The 15968-nt window shown below is 50.6% G+C and overlaps 1 protein-coding gene across 1 annotated transcript in view; it reads right to left on the bottom strand.

Annotated features, from left to right (window-relative positions):
- The window catches only part of PXDC1 (PX domain containing 1), a 28653-nt gene extending 13208 nt beyond the window's left edge, over nucleotides 1–15445 (bottom strand). Inside the window, exons 1-3 of the mRNA XM_042938044.1 lie at nucleotides 15143–15445; nucleotides 873–964; nucleotides 56–173 (exon numbers count right to left, since the gene is read on the bottom strand). Of these exons, the coding sequence (XP_042793978.1) occupies nucleotides 56–173; nucleotides 873–964; nucleotides 15143–15398 (466 nt within the window). The 5' untranslated portion in view covers nucleotides 15399–15445. The remainder of the gene's footprint in view (nucleotides 1–55; nucleotides 174–872; nucleotides 965–15142) is intronic.
- Nucleotides 15446–15968: the final 523 nt, after the last annotated feature.

The following is a 15968-nucleotide window of genomic DNA, read 5'->3' as shown; positions in this document are numbered from 1 at the left end:
CGCACCCATCAACAGCAGCACTTGCCCCCCGCCATGCCTTCCCTGTAGCTCTTACCTGATATTTTCACTGGGCTTTGAAAGCTGGGTTGAATTTTATGGACATTGTCATTTTTTAACACCTGATCCAAAGGAGATCTTTCAAAGAAGGTGAGCACAACTTCTGACCTAGAATACTGGGAGTAAGTACATTAATTACTAAAACTTCATCCTCCGTCATGGCAGCCTCACCTGATGTTAACGTCCCCGTACTGTTCAGACGCTCTGCGGGACTGACCACACTGATGAGGCTTCAATAATGGCACACTCTTCATTTACTTTGGGCCCCACGTGGCAAAAATGCAAGGCCCCAGGGACAGATAGGATGGGGTTAATGGAAACGCTGGTGAGTTTTTCTGAGCGCTTGGTATGTGCCAGTGTTCCGCACACAGGTCCCTTCACTGTACAATAAACTGCGGTGTGTCAACTTTCCCTGTTCACAGGTGAGGAAACGGATGCTATGGTAGTCAAGTGGTGACTGCCTGACTAGAGTCCAGGTTCTTCCTCACGACCCCACATGAAGCTTGCAAACTTCATCTACTAACACTCTTCTTGGCTCCCATACACCCTCTTCCAAAACACCCGCTGCAAGACGAGTGGGCTTCTGAGTGGAGGCAAGAGAGCAAAGACCACGGCAATGGAAGGACCTTGCCTCTTCCTACTCGATGCCTCCTCGGCCCTTCATTCCCGCTTCTTCCCCAAGGAGAAAACAATGGAATCATAACACCCCACAAAAGTCTTCCTTTCCCCTGGCTATTCCTACCCCCCCAGGGAGGGGGCAGCTGGCTGGATGTGTCCTGACCTCCCACCTCCAGCCCAGCCCAGGTGCTACTTACTTTGCACGGCATGCTTATGATGGTTTTCAGCAACTTCTCCACTTCATTGAGCCTGGTCTCTATATCATGTGCATCCTTTATGGCGACCAGTCCTAGAATTGAGACAGAAATGCCTTAAAGCCAAAAAGTCAGACCAAGAACTGTGCCCCTAAGTTAAATACAGAACAACAGGCATCCCATGACAAGGATGCCCTGTGCCATCCTCCATAAAAGATGTCTGGGAGTATTTCCTTAGTCCTACCCTGAAAGCCCTCCTCTAAACCTCATTTTGAGTTTCAGTGACCCATTGAATGATTTACACATGTGCCGAAGTGGACAATGTCAATCCAAAAGAAGTCAGGCAGGCTGGGGACAGTGGAATGAGTGGGGAAGGAAGGTGTAAGCCACATATCAAAGTCTCCTCTGAATGGGACAGTCTGGGCCAGCCCTGTAAACACCCTGGAGAAGGCCACAGCTTGGCTGGGGACCACTCAGCCCCTGCCAGCGTGGTGGCCACAGCCAGGGGAGGCTCCCCAGGACCTGCCTACCCCCAACCACACAGTGGAAGGGCTTGCCCTGCCAGCCTCAGCTGACCTCACTGCAGGGCATATGTAAATGGAGCCCATATTTAGGCAAGTCATTTAAATGCTGGGTTTGGAAGGGGAAAAATCAGATCTTTAACCAGAAAAACCCAAAGTGGGTATGACTCACAGCACTTTTCAGGAATCTGAACATCTATCCTTGTTACACTTACCAGAAGTCCCAAGGGGCTGTTAGAAAGTATAGTCCTTTGTTTGTAAAATACTACAGCTGGCAGCCTGGAGGTCCAGGGTACGTTTCCCTCTCCCCAGGAACAGTAAAGGACACAAACCTTCCCCTTTCAGTTTCTCCACATCGGGGTCCTAGAGACAGGGGAATAGGAGATTCCCATGGGCACTGGCCTCTTCTCCATACTTCATGTGACCCAGCATGACTGTCCCTGAGTCATGACCAAACCAGACGCCAGAACCCCAGAACTGTTGTCACTTGCTGAATCTAAGTTTTTCATTTCTGGTTTGGTTTTGCTTTGCAGGAGACAGGTTCTTTTTTTTGTTTGTTTGTTTTGCTTTGTTTTTTAATTTTTTAAGTTTATTCATTTTGAAAGAGTGAGTGGGGGAGGGGCAGAGAGAGAGGGAGAGAGAATCCCAATCAGGCTCTTTGCCGTGTGGGGCTCGAACTCACGAACCACGAGATCATGACCTGAGCCAAAACCCAAGAGTCAAGCGCTTAACCAACTGAGCCAACTGAGCCACCCAGGTGCCCCAAAAGGGTTGTTTGTTTTTCAGGCAAGTCATTGACTAAGACTACATCATGATAAAATTAATTGCCTGAACTATATGATTAAAATAAGACAACCAGAACATACATTTCTTGGAGCCAGGGACACCCCCAACATGAGTGAGGACATTTCTAAAAGCCTGGGTGGTAGCAGGGGGATCCCTTACATCAGCCTGAGTCAGGGACAACTTGTAGTCAAGGCTGAGAATTGTTCTCTCAACTTCCTAAAGTACAGGCCACCTTGGGTATCAGAGGGGCCGTCTGGCCCTGCCTACCTCCTCAGCCATGCAGGTCCAGGTGGCCAGCCTGTAGCTGTTCAGGGAGGAGTCCCAGAGGTGGGTGGGCTGTGACTCACCTGCTGAGAAACCTACAGCCTCTGTCCACTCGAACACACACCCCAGTATGACATCCCAGCAGTCACTAGAGAAAGGGACCGGGCCTTCTCCCCTTCTCCTTGGGTTACCAGGCCCTACCACACCACCCTTCATATTGTGGGAAGCAGGGAAAAGAAAGAAAATAGTGCCAGATTCTCAGGATGCTTCTCCCCTAGGCCCTAAATTCCCTGCTTAGAAACACACACACACACACACACACACACACACACACACACACACACTGTGCCGCCACCCTTGGTACCAAAATGCTTTCATCTTCTGCTTACCACATGGGAGTTTACACAGGAAAAGAGGGCCAATGCAAAACCCACTGCAAAACTGTTTTTAAAGAGAGGACAATTAAATAAATCATCTCCACTGAATGCGTCTGTATCCTAAGATAATCAAAACTATTACTAAATTACAACTTTGATTACCTCTGGAACATAAGTTTTAAATCAATCAAGTTTATGACACAGTAGCTGTATTTTAATATTCTGTACGTACATTTGTAGGAAGATTAGCCTCTCATATAATCAATGCATGCAACATACTCAAACCCATTTTATAGAATATAAATCATAATTTAACAATCTTAAATTAGCACAGAGGTTTATAATTCTTGCATTTTTGCCTTAATGACATAGTTTTGGTTACATCTTTGATTTCATTAATGTTCAGCTCCTGGTTGGGTCTATGACCTCAAAGGGTAAGATTTAGTCAGATAAATACATTCTTTTCTATACTGATTTTTTTAAGCATGGTCGGGTTTAGCAAATAAAACATGGGACACTAGTTAAATAGGAATTTCAGATAAGCAGTGAATAATACAATAGTATGGATAGACTTCTACTGAAAAATTATTGGCTGTTTATCTGAAATTCAAAGTTAACTGGGGGTTCTGTATTTTATCTGGCAATGCTCTCTTCCTGGTAGAGTATTCCATTTTCCAGAATGAAGGGGAGAAAGGCAGGAAATACCAGAAGAGGCCTCTGGAAGTATCTGATGAAGAACCTGATGAAGATACTGGAAAAAGTATGGGTATCTGAGCTCAATGCACAGACCCTCCATGACCAACCCCACCCCACCTGCCCAGCTCTGTGCCCTGCCATCCCCATACTCTCATGACCATCGAGAAGGTCCATGCTACCCAAACCCCTTGACCTTCCCCCACCACAGTATTTGCTACTTGGCACTGTGACTGCTCCTCGACCTCTGGGTCTCCCCAAGCCCACTGTGCAAAACTGAGGGTAGGACGTGCCTGTGGCTCATCTCACCTTTATCATCACTGAGCACAGGGCCTGACACAAGCAGGGGATCCATGTTTGTTAGCCGTTTGCTGACTGAGTAAAGTTGCATAAGAGAGCACAGAAGTCTAGTATTAGCGAACACAAGTCAAGCATGTGTTATCTTCCAAGCGTGTGCTCTGTCTTGCCCATGGGGCAGTGACCCTAATTCCTGCTTCTCAGCACCACACTCAGCCAGACCCTAGCTAGAACCTCCTGCCAGCTGGCTCTAGGTCACAGGCCTCACAGGAGAGCTGCCTGAGAGCAAAGGGGCATACCGTGTGAGTCACCGGCCAGTCTGGCTCGATTTTATTTGTGAAAGTGTGTGGAACCACACTGCTTCCTTTGACCCGTCTTTATGTTTCCGAATGGCGGCCAGATGGTCCTCCTTGGAAATGTAAACATGTTTCCAAACAAAAGGAGGTTGAGGAAATTTAACCAGGGAAAGGAAGATGCTGGAATCCCTCACTGCAAGAACAGAAAGGACAGATGATTACTTTTTAAACTCTGGGCCTTTTGCTGGGGGCACATTTTATCATTTGCTTCTCTCTCAGGGCTTCCCAGAGACAATCATGCTGGCAATCTGGATCAGCTTCCTCAAGGTGCCGTCCCCCTCTCTCTGAAGAAATGTATCCACGGGGTGACAACTAGCACTGGCCTCTCCCCCAGCAGGGGCCTCAGCTAATAAAAGGCAGAAATTTATAAAATGATGGATCTAGCAGAATGTGGTGAAAGCCGTCTAACAGCCACCACCAGAGCTAAGAGCACAGCAAGTCTCCCAACACCCCAAATGCGGGCATGAAGGAGTCACCACTCTCCAAGCAGCCCCTGGCTGCCTGGCCAGACATCTGCATTTTCCTTCTGTCCTGGGCCCTGGACATCACCCTTCTGGACTGCTTTAAAAGTGCCTCCCATTGAACAATGGGTACCTGAAATGCTTTAGGAAAATATTTTTAAGAAGACACACCCCAAACGGCCACAGTGCAAAAATGAAATAAGTATTTATTTTAAAATTTCTAATTGTTGGGGTACCTGGGTGGCCCATTCGGTTAAGCATATGACTCCTGGTTTCAGCTTGGGTCATGATCTCACGGTTTCGTGAGTTTGAGCCCCACAACAGGTTCCACACTGACAGTGCAGAGCCTGCTTGGGATTCTCTCTCTCCCTCTCTCTCTCAAAATAAATAAATAAATTTTAAAAAATTTAAAATTTCTAATTGTTTCATACTCACTGGTTTCCTTTCAGGTTTGTTTCATAACTGGTGGAAACCTTAGACACCTGCTGGCGACACTCAAAATTATTATAAACTCTCAAAATGCTACGAGCGCTGATGAGTGAAGTAGTGAAGAGAACCCACATGTGGGTCATTGCGTTACTTTTCTGTGGCAGGTGGCCAAGAACTGAGCCCATCCCAAACAGACTAATTCTATGCATTGGGGTTGTTTTCTACCCTAACGGTTGTGTTTTTCCTTTGTGACGCAACAGCTTTGGTTTTTAATGGCTGCTAAAGCTTCTCCAGATAGCAACTGTTTACAGTGAATAACAATTTTAAAACTTATTTCAAAAATATGTTTAAATACAACAATGTAAATACTTTTAGGTGTTTATTCCAAATATTGTGGATGAAATGATAATTCTGTGGAGATATTGTTTGGCTCCGTTGTACTGAGATGATGATAACAAAAACTGCAGGCGGGCCAACGGCTGTGATTTTGCACAGCCGGATGGAAAAACTTTATTATCTATTGGTACTGAGAATGTCATTCCAGAACTGGCCAGCAGAGGGGGCCAGCACTCTGTGGAACCCACGGGATTTAATCCAGTGAGGATAGAAAGATAATCGTCCACCTGCATGTTTTAGTTGTTAGGAAGTTGACTCAGAAAACTTCACGGCCCCTGGCAATTTTTCTAATTTCTGATAAAGCATAATCACTTAATATAACCTCAATTTGTAAAATTACAATCTACACAGTTTGTGACGTGGAGATTTTAACCAGATTATCCTAAAATAGAGATTTGAATCCGAAAGACTGATAATATGATTATATGTAAATTACAGTGCGCCAATTTAACATACATTTGGTGGCCAAAAATCAGCCTAGAGCAGCCAGGGTGCCCTTTATTTCTAAACTAGTTTGGCACTGAAAATTGAGAACAGAAAATGTGATTCTGTCACCTTTCAGGATTAACCTCTTCATGCAATCATAAACACCTGACAATTCTTGGAACCCAAACTGAACATTTCAGGGTCAGCACAAAGACTTATCAGTAAGAGCTAATGTAAACAAACCAGTTTCCTAACCTCAGAAACGTGGGTCCAAAGTCCCACTGTTTCAGTAAGTGGAGGCTTTGGGATGAACTCCTCTGATAACTGAGCCAGGCTTTCCCGGGGGGCTGGGCTTCAGAGGTCGGAATCTAACCTGAGTGCCGTCTTCCATCATTCCAGAAATAAAGACAAGGTGCCTCTTGGGTCAATTGGGAAGGAAGAACGTCCTTTTCAAAGCACATTAAGAAGTGCTCATTACCCTAAGAACACAAGTCTCTTAGAGGAGATTCTCAGAATACAGCCCTACGGAAATTTTCTGTAAAGTGACCTTTCAAACTGACTCAAATAATAAATTACATTTAAAGAGGTCCTTTTCCATTTAAAAAAATGTGTCCATGAACACACTGTACAGCAAGGCAGATTGCTCGGGTGAGGTGAGGAATGCAGAGTCATCCTGGGAGCATAGGAGTAGGTATTCTTTAAAGGCTACGTATGAGTTTTAGAAGCAAAATATTATAAATCTTCTAAGGGAAATTTTCAGTGCTCATTTCCTAAGTGCCTGTTTTCTAGGTAGGTACTCAACATTCAAGAAGTGGCAAGTAAATAATGATTTGCTTGACAGCGTGACCCAGCTGGTTATTCTGTGCGTACTTAAGCATCTCAGTGGAAGTTCTAATTCCCTGGGAGCCCGTGGTTACTCTATGCAGGTCTCCTTGTTCCCATGTGTGGGGTATTGCACAGCATTTCTGGAAGGACAGAAACCCTGTCTGTCCCTCGCTCCCAGCTGACAGTGGTACCTACCCTCCCTCTTATAGGCTGCTCTAGTTCAGTGATGCTCACACCTGCTGTAAGAGTGGGAATCCTGATGGGCATTAATTTCTTCCCTGCATCTTTCCAAGAATGAAAAGTAGGGTACAGAAAGGAGGAGGAGGACACAGAGAGGCAGAGAAGAAATAGCACTTCCCTGAGGATCGAAGAAGGAGCTGAGAGAAGAAGACCCTCCTTCCTTTGCTTCTTCTTGCACCTGGGAGGTGCTCCCTTGAGTGACACATCCTTTTACCAGCACAAGAGAGTGAGTGCTTGACTTAAACGTACTGGTCTCTACTGTGCCCTTTCCCAATCCCTCCTTCCCTGGGCCTCTTCATTATTCTCCCCCAATAAAAGCACAGTTCCCTTCCTGAACTTCACACTTCATGAGTTTAAGATCCACTCACTCGGCCAGTCTGTCTTCAACCAACAAAGGTATTCAGGGCACCCCATCCCATGCCACACTCACAAAACAGGAAGCACGTATTTACCCACACATGCTGAAGTACTGACTGGCCAGGCACCCTGTCAGGTGGGGGTGCCGTGGCACCCCTAGATCCCCAGAGTTTTCCTGAGAGCCAGGAGAACGGAGCTGTGGCAAACACTGGACACAAAGAGTAGGGTGTCACATGGGGGGCTGGGAAGACTCCCAGCAGGGAGACCACCCTCTCTAGGCAAGGAAGCCTGGAGGGTGAGCAGATACAGGAGGCAGGGAGGGAGGACAGGAACACGGAACAGGGTCAGGAAGTGTAGAGGCCCTAAGGAGGCTGGAAGGTGAGGACTGAGACAAGTAGGCCCTTACAAACTGCATTAAGGGTTTGCCCTGTGGCAGGCAATGGGGAGCCGTGGCCTCCTATGCAGGCTCTGGTCCCAACTCTACCCACTTGGCAGTTCTATTTCTTACTGTTAATACATATACCTGCCCTAGGAGTCCACCCTAATCTGCCCCCTGTAAAACCGCCCCCTGGAGCACAGTCCCCAAGCATGACCCATGTCAAACACCAAATTCTAGTTTCTGGATAAGCAAAGCCACAGACCTGGTCTGTAAGCATCCCACTGAGGTAATTTCGGTGACCCCCTTTGTGGGCTCTCTTTAGCCTAGGCAGGGGCTATCACCATCCCTGCCTCCTAGGGACATGAGGACGAAGAGCCACACCTGGAGAGGACGCTGTCAGGGGCAGCAGACCGGGCAATGATACTCGCACTTGCCCATCTGGTTGACTCTCAGTGAGGGAAGGCTGTGTGTTCGAGAGCAAAGGGCAGAAGCTTCAGGGACACATGGTCCTGAGTCCAAAGCAGCTCTCCAGTGTCCACCAAGGTGCTGGGTACTTTGTGGCTGTCACTGCTTCGGTACTCCAGCAGCCTGCCTGTGGCTATCATTACTGCTCTTTCATCAGTCAGGCAGTGGGGCTTGAGGAACCAAGCAGCTTGCCTGAAGTCACCCAGCAAGTAGCAGGTGACAGAGCCAGAGTCTGAATCTTCACCCATCTGGTTCCAAAGCCAATGCCTTCAACCACTCAGCCTGATCCTCTTCCACGGTGACACTGCTGTATCCATAGGTGAGTCACTATGACCCTGACCTCTCCCACCTGGACCCTCTGTCCCCAGGTGGGTCCTCAATCTTGCAGGGCCTTGGGGATTTTCTCCTGAAGGACACAGGAGGGGCTTCTGGTGGGATTCAGATTCTCTAGGTAAAAGCTTTAATCACATGTTATTCCTTCCCTCCTCCCTCTCTACCCTCTGTCGAATTGCCATGCATCATATTTTTCCTGCTGATTCTAAGTTACGTACCTGCAAAGGGTGATTAAGATGTTTTGTTCTTAAGACAAATATGAAAACTTGCCAGTGTAAATCAGCCAAAGAGCTAAGTGGCTCTGTCCACAGTCATGACTCAATTTAGGGGGTGGGGTGAGGAGGGTGGACTGGAGGAGTCTGTCTGGAGAATACGATCATCCCCGCACATGGGTCTGTGCCGGGCGTGACACATCTGTGCTCTCACCATTTAAGGGAGGCTGCAGCCTGGCCAGGAAAGGATGGGGCATGGACACCTTCGCCCCCACGTTGTCCCGGCCCCACCCATCAATCAAAGAGAGGATGCAGATGAAGCGGCCCCGGGGAGCTTCCCAGACCTGTTCTAGGACACGGGGTCCATGTTTCAGTGATGACGACCAAAAGTGTCCAGTGGATGCCTACTGTCACCCAAAAAAGTAAACGTGAACACAAACACCAATAAAAAGCTATTTCCATGGATTCAGTGGACCAGCAACCAACTACCGATGAGGACTCACTTCAGTTTACTGTCTCTCCCACTCCCTCCCAAGGACACACAAAGAGTGGGTCATGGCCAACGTCTGTCGGGGAGGCCATGAGGGTAAAATGCACATTGGGTTCATACTCCTAGCCTGTCCTCACTCTCCCGAATCCCACCCCCCTCCACACGGAGCTTCACTGAGAAGTGGCAAACTGATCAAATTATTATTTTTTTTTTATTTCTTAAATACTTATTTTGAGAGAGAGAGAGACAGAGACAGAGTGTGAGTGGGGGAGGGGCAGAGAGAGAGGGAGACCACAGAATCCAAAGCAGGCTCCAGGCTCTGAGCTGTCAATATAGAGCCCAACATGGGGCTCGAACTCATGAGCTGTGAGATCATGACCCAAGCTGAAGTCAGACGCTTAACCAACTGAGCCACCCAGGCACCCCAATCAAATGCCATTATTTCAGTAACTTTGCGTGGCACTGTCACCATCCACTAGCACTTTGAATCTTCCTTTTACTTGACTCTTCACAATACAGAAACATCTTTCACCGTTTGGAAAAGTGTCTGTAAAAACAGACAGCAGAGACACAGGAGGCCCAGACTTGTTTTAAAAGGGAAGGGGACCTGTGTCTCCAGGGGGCTGGTTCAAGGGCAGCCAAGATGCCACCAGTAGGTTCACAATGCTGTCTGCTCAAGAAGCAGGCCAAATTTCTCCCTGGAAATTGGGCGGAAAGTCACCGTGACCTAGAAGCAAGCTACCTAACCACCTGTGTAAGTTTCTGGCTGGCTCCTTCTCCAGCTGAGAGGTTAGGTCAGGTCACCGGGGGCCCACAGCACAGTCTGAGATCTGATGGGATAAGATCACAGGACCAAGAACCAAATTCAGCCACGTGGCCACTTAAAGAGAAAGGAGAGGGCCCTGGAGCACTGGAAAAGGAAATCACAGCAGAGGCTGGGTGGCAGCAGGGTGCACATTTGGGGAAGAAAGAGAAAACAGAAGGCAGAGAGGAGAGAACAAGCTACAAGGAGGTGGAGGTCCTGGTGCTGGGCTAGGGCGGCACAGCATACCCCGGGGGCCTGGGAAAAGCACACCAGCCCTGGTGCCCTATACATAGAAGAGATTCAAAAATACATCTGTGAATCAAAAACACCCCAAATCCCTGTGAGAAGTGAAGTTGCCCCAGTCAGAAGGGGCAGGATGCCCTAAAGTGAAGCCATGCATGGGGCCTGGGGAGCTGTGTCAGACCCACACCACTGAGAACCACGCTGCAAGGGTCCACTGGGCTAGGCAGAGGTGGGCTTTCTGTCTCTGGTCTGCTGCCTGGGACCTGTGTGGCCTCTAACCTTTTTTTAGCCACTTTCACTAAGAAAGTAAAGTCAGTGGCTTTGCCCCTGCATCAGGTGGTGATCTCCCCTTTAGTTTCAGGGTAGCACAGACCTTTGCCCCCGCAGTCCACATGAGAATAAGCATGCAGGCTTAGGGCCTGGGGGCACAGTCAGGCTTGTGCGAGCTGGGCAAGTGGATCCATGGCCAGCCCTTTCTGCTGCTGTCCTGGATGCCTTAACTCCATTCCTCAGATCTCAAACTGAAGAATAGACCGTCTGCGATATGCAGGTAGATTAACGTCCTTGGTGATACAAGTGAATACGGGCCTGTATGCTAGCAGCACAGCCAGGCCCTCAATGATGGGCTTTATTTAGAGAAAATGCTCAAATACCACACTCAAGCTGGGCCCCAACACCAGCCCTCCTGCAGGCTCCCCCATTCCAGGAAATGGCTATTCTACTTCTCACACTGAACGCTGTGGTGTGGCCCTGACCCTCCCGTACTCCCCACCTCTGGTCTCTCAGTAAATCTCATATCTCTCCCTTCCACACACATCGGTGTTTGACCACTTCTTACACCTGCTCTGCTGCACCTGGCAGGATGCCCTAGCACCTGTCTCCCATCTCCTTGACTCTCCCTTGCCCACCTCCAGTCTTTCTCAGCGGCCAGAGTATTCCCAGATCTGCCCATTCCCTCCTCTCTGGTCACCTACTCTCCATATCCTACTCTCCACTCCAGCCATGAGGGCTGCCTCCTCACTTCTTGAAGCCTTCAGGCATATGCTGGCCTCAGGGCCTTTGCACTTGTTCTCACCTCTGTCTGGAATGCTTTCTTCCCCAGGTATTGACAAAATGGCTTGTTCCCTCCCTTCCTTCAGGTCTCGACTCAAAGTTCATTTCCTTTGAGATTTTCTGGAGAACCTTATCTGAAAGTTAACTCTTCCCCTTAGAGGTCATAGGCCCTTTCCTTGCTTTTTTCTTCTGAATACTTATTACTATCTAACATATTATTTATTTGTCTTTCTTGTTTATTATTAGATTTATCCCAACAAGAGAATGAGAGTCATGAAGGCAGGGATTTTTTTTTTTTTTTGTCTCTTTTGATCACTGCTGTGTCCCCACCACCTAGACTAATTCCTGGCACATGGTAGGTACTCAGCGGATACTCACTGAATGGATGAATGTGAAATCAAAATGTTGACTTCACAGTAGTCAGGAATCAAAGATCACCTGACTATTTTGGAAATAGAATTTCTTGCTGCAGTGGTGACCAGATGACTTCACAAAGCCTGATATTGGTGCTATTAAAAAAACAAAAATCAGAATAGTCCAAGAGCCCCAAATGGTCAATCAGAGATTCTACAAGCTGATGTTTTAACATGTTAAACCTTCCCAGATGTAAGGGATGTAATAGGCAGGAAACCTTGGCCACAGTCAGGAAACTCTGAACCACACAAGTATTATGCAGAGGGAATTCAACTTAAAGACCCAGCCCCACTGGGTAGAAGGTGTAGAAAAGGCAAAAGGAACCCCTTGGTCACCCAGAGATAATATCCACAGGAAGCAGCTGTCTTCATCTTCTCAGGCTGGGGCCCAAGAAAGGACGGGGTGGTCAGCCCTGCCCAGAGAGGAGGCCAGGAAGGTAAATTAGTGAGCACTGTGCCTCTACCCATGCAGGGCTTTAAGTATCTCTGCACATGTGTCTCTGTGAAATATTCAAGGCCCACGGACGGTTGCCGAGATTAACACCACAGTGCATGTGCACAAGGGAGAAAAAAGCACATTCTCTCCACATAAACATTTTCCTCCACTGCAGTACTTGGGGGACTAAGAAAAAGGGCTCAACATCCCTTTAATTGCATGCAGATTCAAAAATGCAAGTAAGGGCCAAGGCTTTCACACCCCATGAGGGTGTTCAGTCAGACATTTATAAGAGCTACCAGCCGGCTGCCAGCGTGAGCTCTGAAACCCAGATTTCCTCACAAAGCTTTTTAATAAAAGTAGAGAGCCCAGATCTAGCCCAGCCCAGAACTATTTCAATAAATTTCAAGCGAGGGAATCTGATGGGGAATTATACTGAGAAAACCTGGCATTTCCAATAGAATACATGCACCTGGTTACCTTTTGTATTTACAGTTTGTATATCCAGACAATGTTTTTATGCAAATAATAAACCTGCATAGAAATAAGGTAGAATCTTCTCTTACATTACTGTTATGTGTTTTACTCTGTGAACAATTTCCCTGGACTTAAAAGGATCTAAGAAAGGAAAAGGGGTTCCCCTGGGATTGTGCCCCAAAACTCAGGTAGTGCAGGAGGGGTCAGTACCAGCTTGCCCCCAGGCAGAGAATCTAGGACCGGAACAAAGAATTAAGGTCACGCCTTCCTCTGGTCCCAGTGCCCCATCTCCTCCCCTCCAGGGGGTGCCAGCCCAGCCCTGGCAGGAGGTCTCCACTGGACAGGACTCTAGCCCAGGAGGTAGTGCCAACAGTTCCAGTACAAAGCCAACCACTGGTCCCCGTCCTGATCACCTCCACCGCCCCTACCTCTACCAGCAGCCTGGCTAACACCCAGTTCTAGTCCCCCTCAGATACCTGAGCAGCCATCCTGTCCCTCTGGATCTTCTTTTCTCCCTGATAATCACTTTCTTCCTAAACCTTTCTCACTTGTAGATGCTCCATCTTCAGACGCATGCTACGTGTCTCTGCATCACGAACCCAGAACGGATCCAGAGCGTGAGCACAGAGAGGACAGAGCCTGGCTGCGTGTGCAAAGTAAGTCTGGTGCCTCACACTGACCCCCGCCTCTGCTCCAGGCAAGGTGTTTTCACTACCATATCCTGGGGCCTCCCAGCTGGCTACAACCCTTGCCAGAAGTGCTGACGCTGAGGGTAACAGTAACAACTAGAGTATAGGAAGGACTAACTATTGCTGGACACTATACTATGCATTGTAATTCTCACCAAAAAAAAAAAAAAAAAAAAAAAAAAGGAAAAGAAAAAGACAAGAATAGGAAAAGTACTATGCTACGGGGCGGGGTGGGGGTGGGGGGACAATTCCAGCCAATCTACCTGCTTGGGGTCACACACCTGAGCTGTGTCACCTGACCGGAGTGAGACCTAGAGCAGGGGTGGAGGGGGTGTGTGTGGGGGGGAGCACAGAGGGGAGGGCCAGCTCTCTGGGGCTCTCATGGTCAGCCTTGTTCCCGCAAGGACGTAAGTCAACAATAAACTGCTGTTCCTGCATCTAAGCTTTCCTGATTCAGGCATTCATTTGGTAAATCAAAAAATACAACAACATCCACACCCAAATAGCAAATCCAAGGAAAACTCTGCCATGCTGAAACAATACAAAGCTATCTCCATATCCGAAATCAATGTGAGAATCTGGGGGGCAAAGAGAAGCCTGAAAGGCAGGCCGTCTGGCTCAGGGCCTTCAAACTTGCTGGCTTTGGGAGCCTTTCCAAAGGATGTGTCATGAGAACTGAGCTAATTATCCATATAATTCACACACTGGGGCGGGGGGCAGGGGGGATCGACCTGGGGAAGTAGAGGTTATCATAAGACCTCAGGCAGACCAGCAGCTAAGGAGACTCGTCCCGGCCACCCTCTGCTTCAGTAAAGTGCCCCCAAAGGAGCCCCCAGGTATGTTTAGAAGACTGTGGACAGGACGGCCTCTGGGTGACGTGTGACCATTCTCAGCGCTGCAGGTGGTCACAGCCGTGGTGGAGGAAGGTTGCTCAGAGCCCTACAGCCTTCCCTGGCCCCCTCTCTCCCAGCCCCTCCTACTTCTAGGCTCGCCTCGCTCAGGCGCTTCCTTCCCTCTGGCGGCCGGCCGCCTCTCCTACTGCCTCCCAAGTGCAGCCCCTGGAAGGGCGTCAGCCTGGCAGAAGGAAGCCGCGGCAGTTCTCTGAGAACTCAAATCTCCAAGGGCCAGGGCAGTCACAAGGCCAGGGAGGAGGCTGCCGCGGTTAATCAAACCCAAATGTTGGACCCACCCCTGGGGTGGGGACCGGGCTCTCCCTAGTAGTCGCCAGAAGGGAGGCCCCTCCGGAGGAGTGACAGACAGAAGGCTGCGTGGCACCTCGCACCCAGGCTCCTCCGTCACCGGAGGAGACCGGAGACACAGCCCCTTCCAGCGGAGCCCTCGGAGGGGCGGCTGCCAGAGCCGACGCGACCCCAGCCGGACACTGTGGTTAACTCTTCCCAAATGTTTCACCGACTCTCTCCTGTCCCCTTCCGGGCGAGGCGGGGGTCGCAGCCCGCCCTCCCGGGGGTTGGGAGGTGGGGAGGCCGCCAGTCCGGAGCAGGGGCTGGGTTCACCCCAACACTGGCCGCTGCACTGGTACTGGTCAGGGACTCGTCCCTGGGGACAGTCAGGGCGCCTGTCTTGCCAATTTCGGCCCGGAGGCCCCAGGGCTCCACGGGCTGACTCCTTGTCCTCCGACCACTGCCGCCTCGGGCGCCCTTCATTTGGGAGCGGAGGATCTGAGCGTCCCGTCCCGTGCCAGGGATGGAGGGGAAAGCCGCAATCTCGGTTTAAGTAACTTCCCCTCCTCCCTTCATTGCGCTGTAAGACGACCATGCAACCACATCTCCGGCTAAGATCCCATCCGAGGCGCCCCCCCGGCCCCACCCCGGTGCCCGCGGCCCCCGAACCTTGTCGCAGCGGCGCGCGCGCTAGCTCGGGCCGGTCCTCGGGGAAGGCGTCGCGGAGGCGCTGCCAGAGGCGGCCCAGGTCTGCGAAGCTGCGGTGCAGGTAGAGCACGCTGCGGTCCGACCACTCGGTGCGGATCTCGAAGAACTCCTCCTCGTCGCCGCGCCGGCTGACGATGAGTCTGCGGATGCCGTTCACCCAGCAGCCGCGCACGAACATGTTCACGAGCGAGGTGCCCTCAAACACCGCCGAGGCCATGCCGCGGGCCGCTCATGCCCCCGCCTCCGGGGGCGCCTTCGGCCCCCGCCCGCCCGCCCGCCTGCCGGGCCGGGGTCGGTCCGAGGTCTCCGGAGCCGGGATCGGGCCGCCGTGTGCCTGCGGTCTGCCCGGGATTGAGGTCTATCCGGGGCCAGGGTCCGTCCGATGTCTGTCCGGAGCTGGGATCGGGCCGGGGTCTGCCTGTGGTCCGCTCGGACCCGGGATGGGGCCGGAGTCCGCCGGCCGTCCGAGGTCTGTCCGGAGCCGCGGTCCGTCTGGCGGCTGTCAAGGGCCGGAGTCCGTCGTAACCCCGGTCTGTCTGGGGTCAGCCCCCGGCCTCTGCGCGCACTCCAGGGGAAGCGCGGCGGCGAGTCGGTCGGGCCCGGCCGAGTTGCGGCTTTATAAGGCACTTCCCATCGCGGGCGGCGCGGTCGTCGACGTCGAGGCCGCCGCCGCCTTCCTCCCGCCTCCGGGTGAGCGGACGCGCCGCGGGCCGCGGGCCGCGAGCGGAGGGGGTGGCCTGGCCCGCCGCGCACCGCGCCGCCCACGCGAAGCCCGTGCTGCTGGGGC

This window comes from Panthera leo, chromosome B2, assembly GCF_018350215.1.
Source record: "Panthera leo isolate Ple1 chromosome B2, P.leo_Ple1_pat1.1, whole genome shotgun sequence".
NCBI classification, from domain to species: Eukaryota; Metazoa; Chordata; class Mammalia; order Carnivora; family Felidae; genus Panthera; species Panthera leo.
The sequence above is the reverse complement of the archived record's forward strand: the minus strand, read 5'-3'. Positions and strand labels throughout refer to the sequence as shown.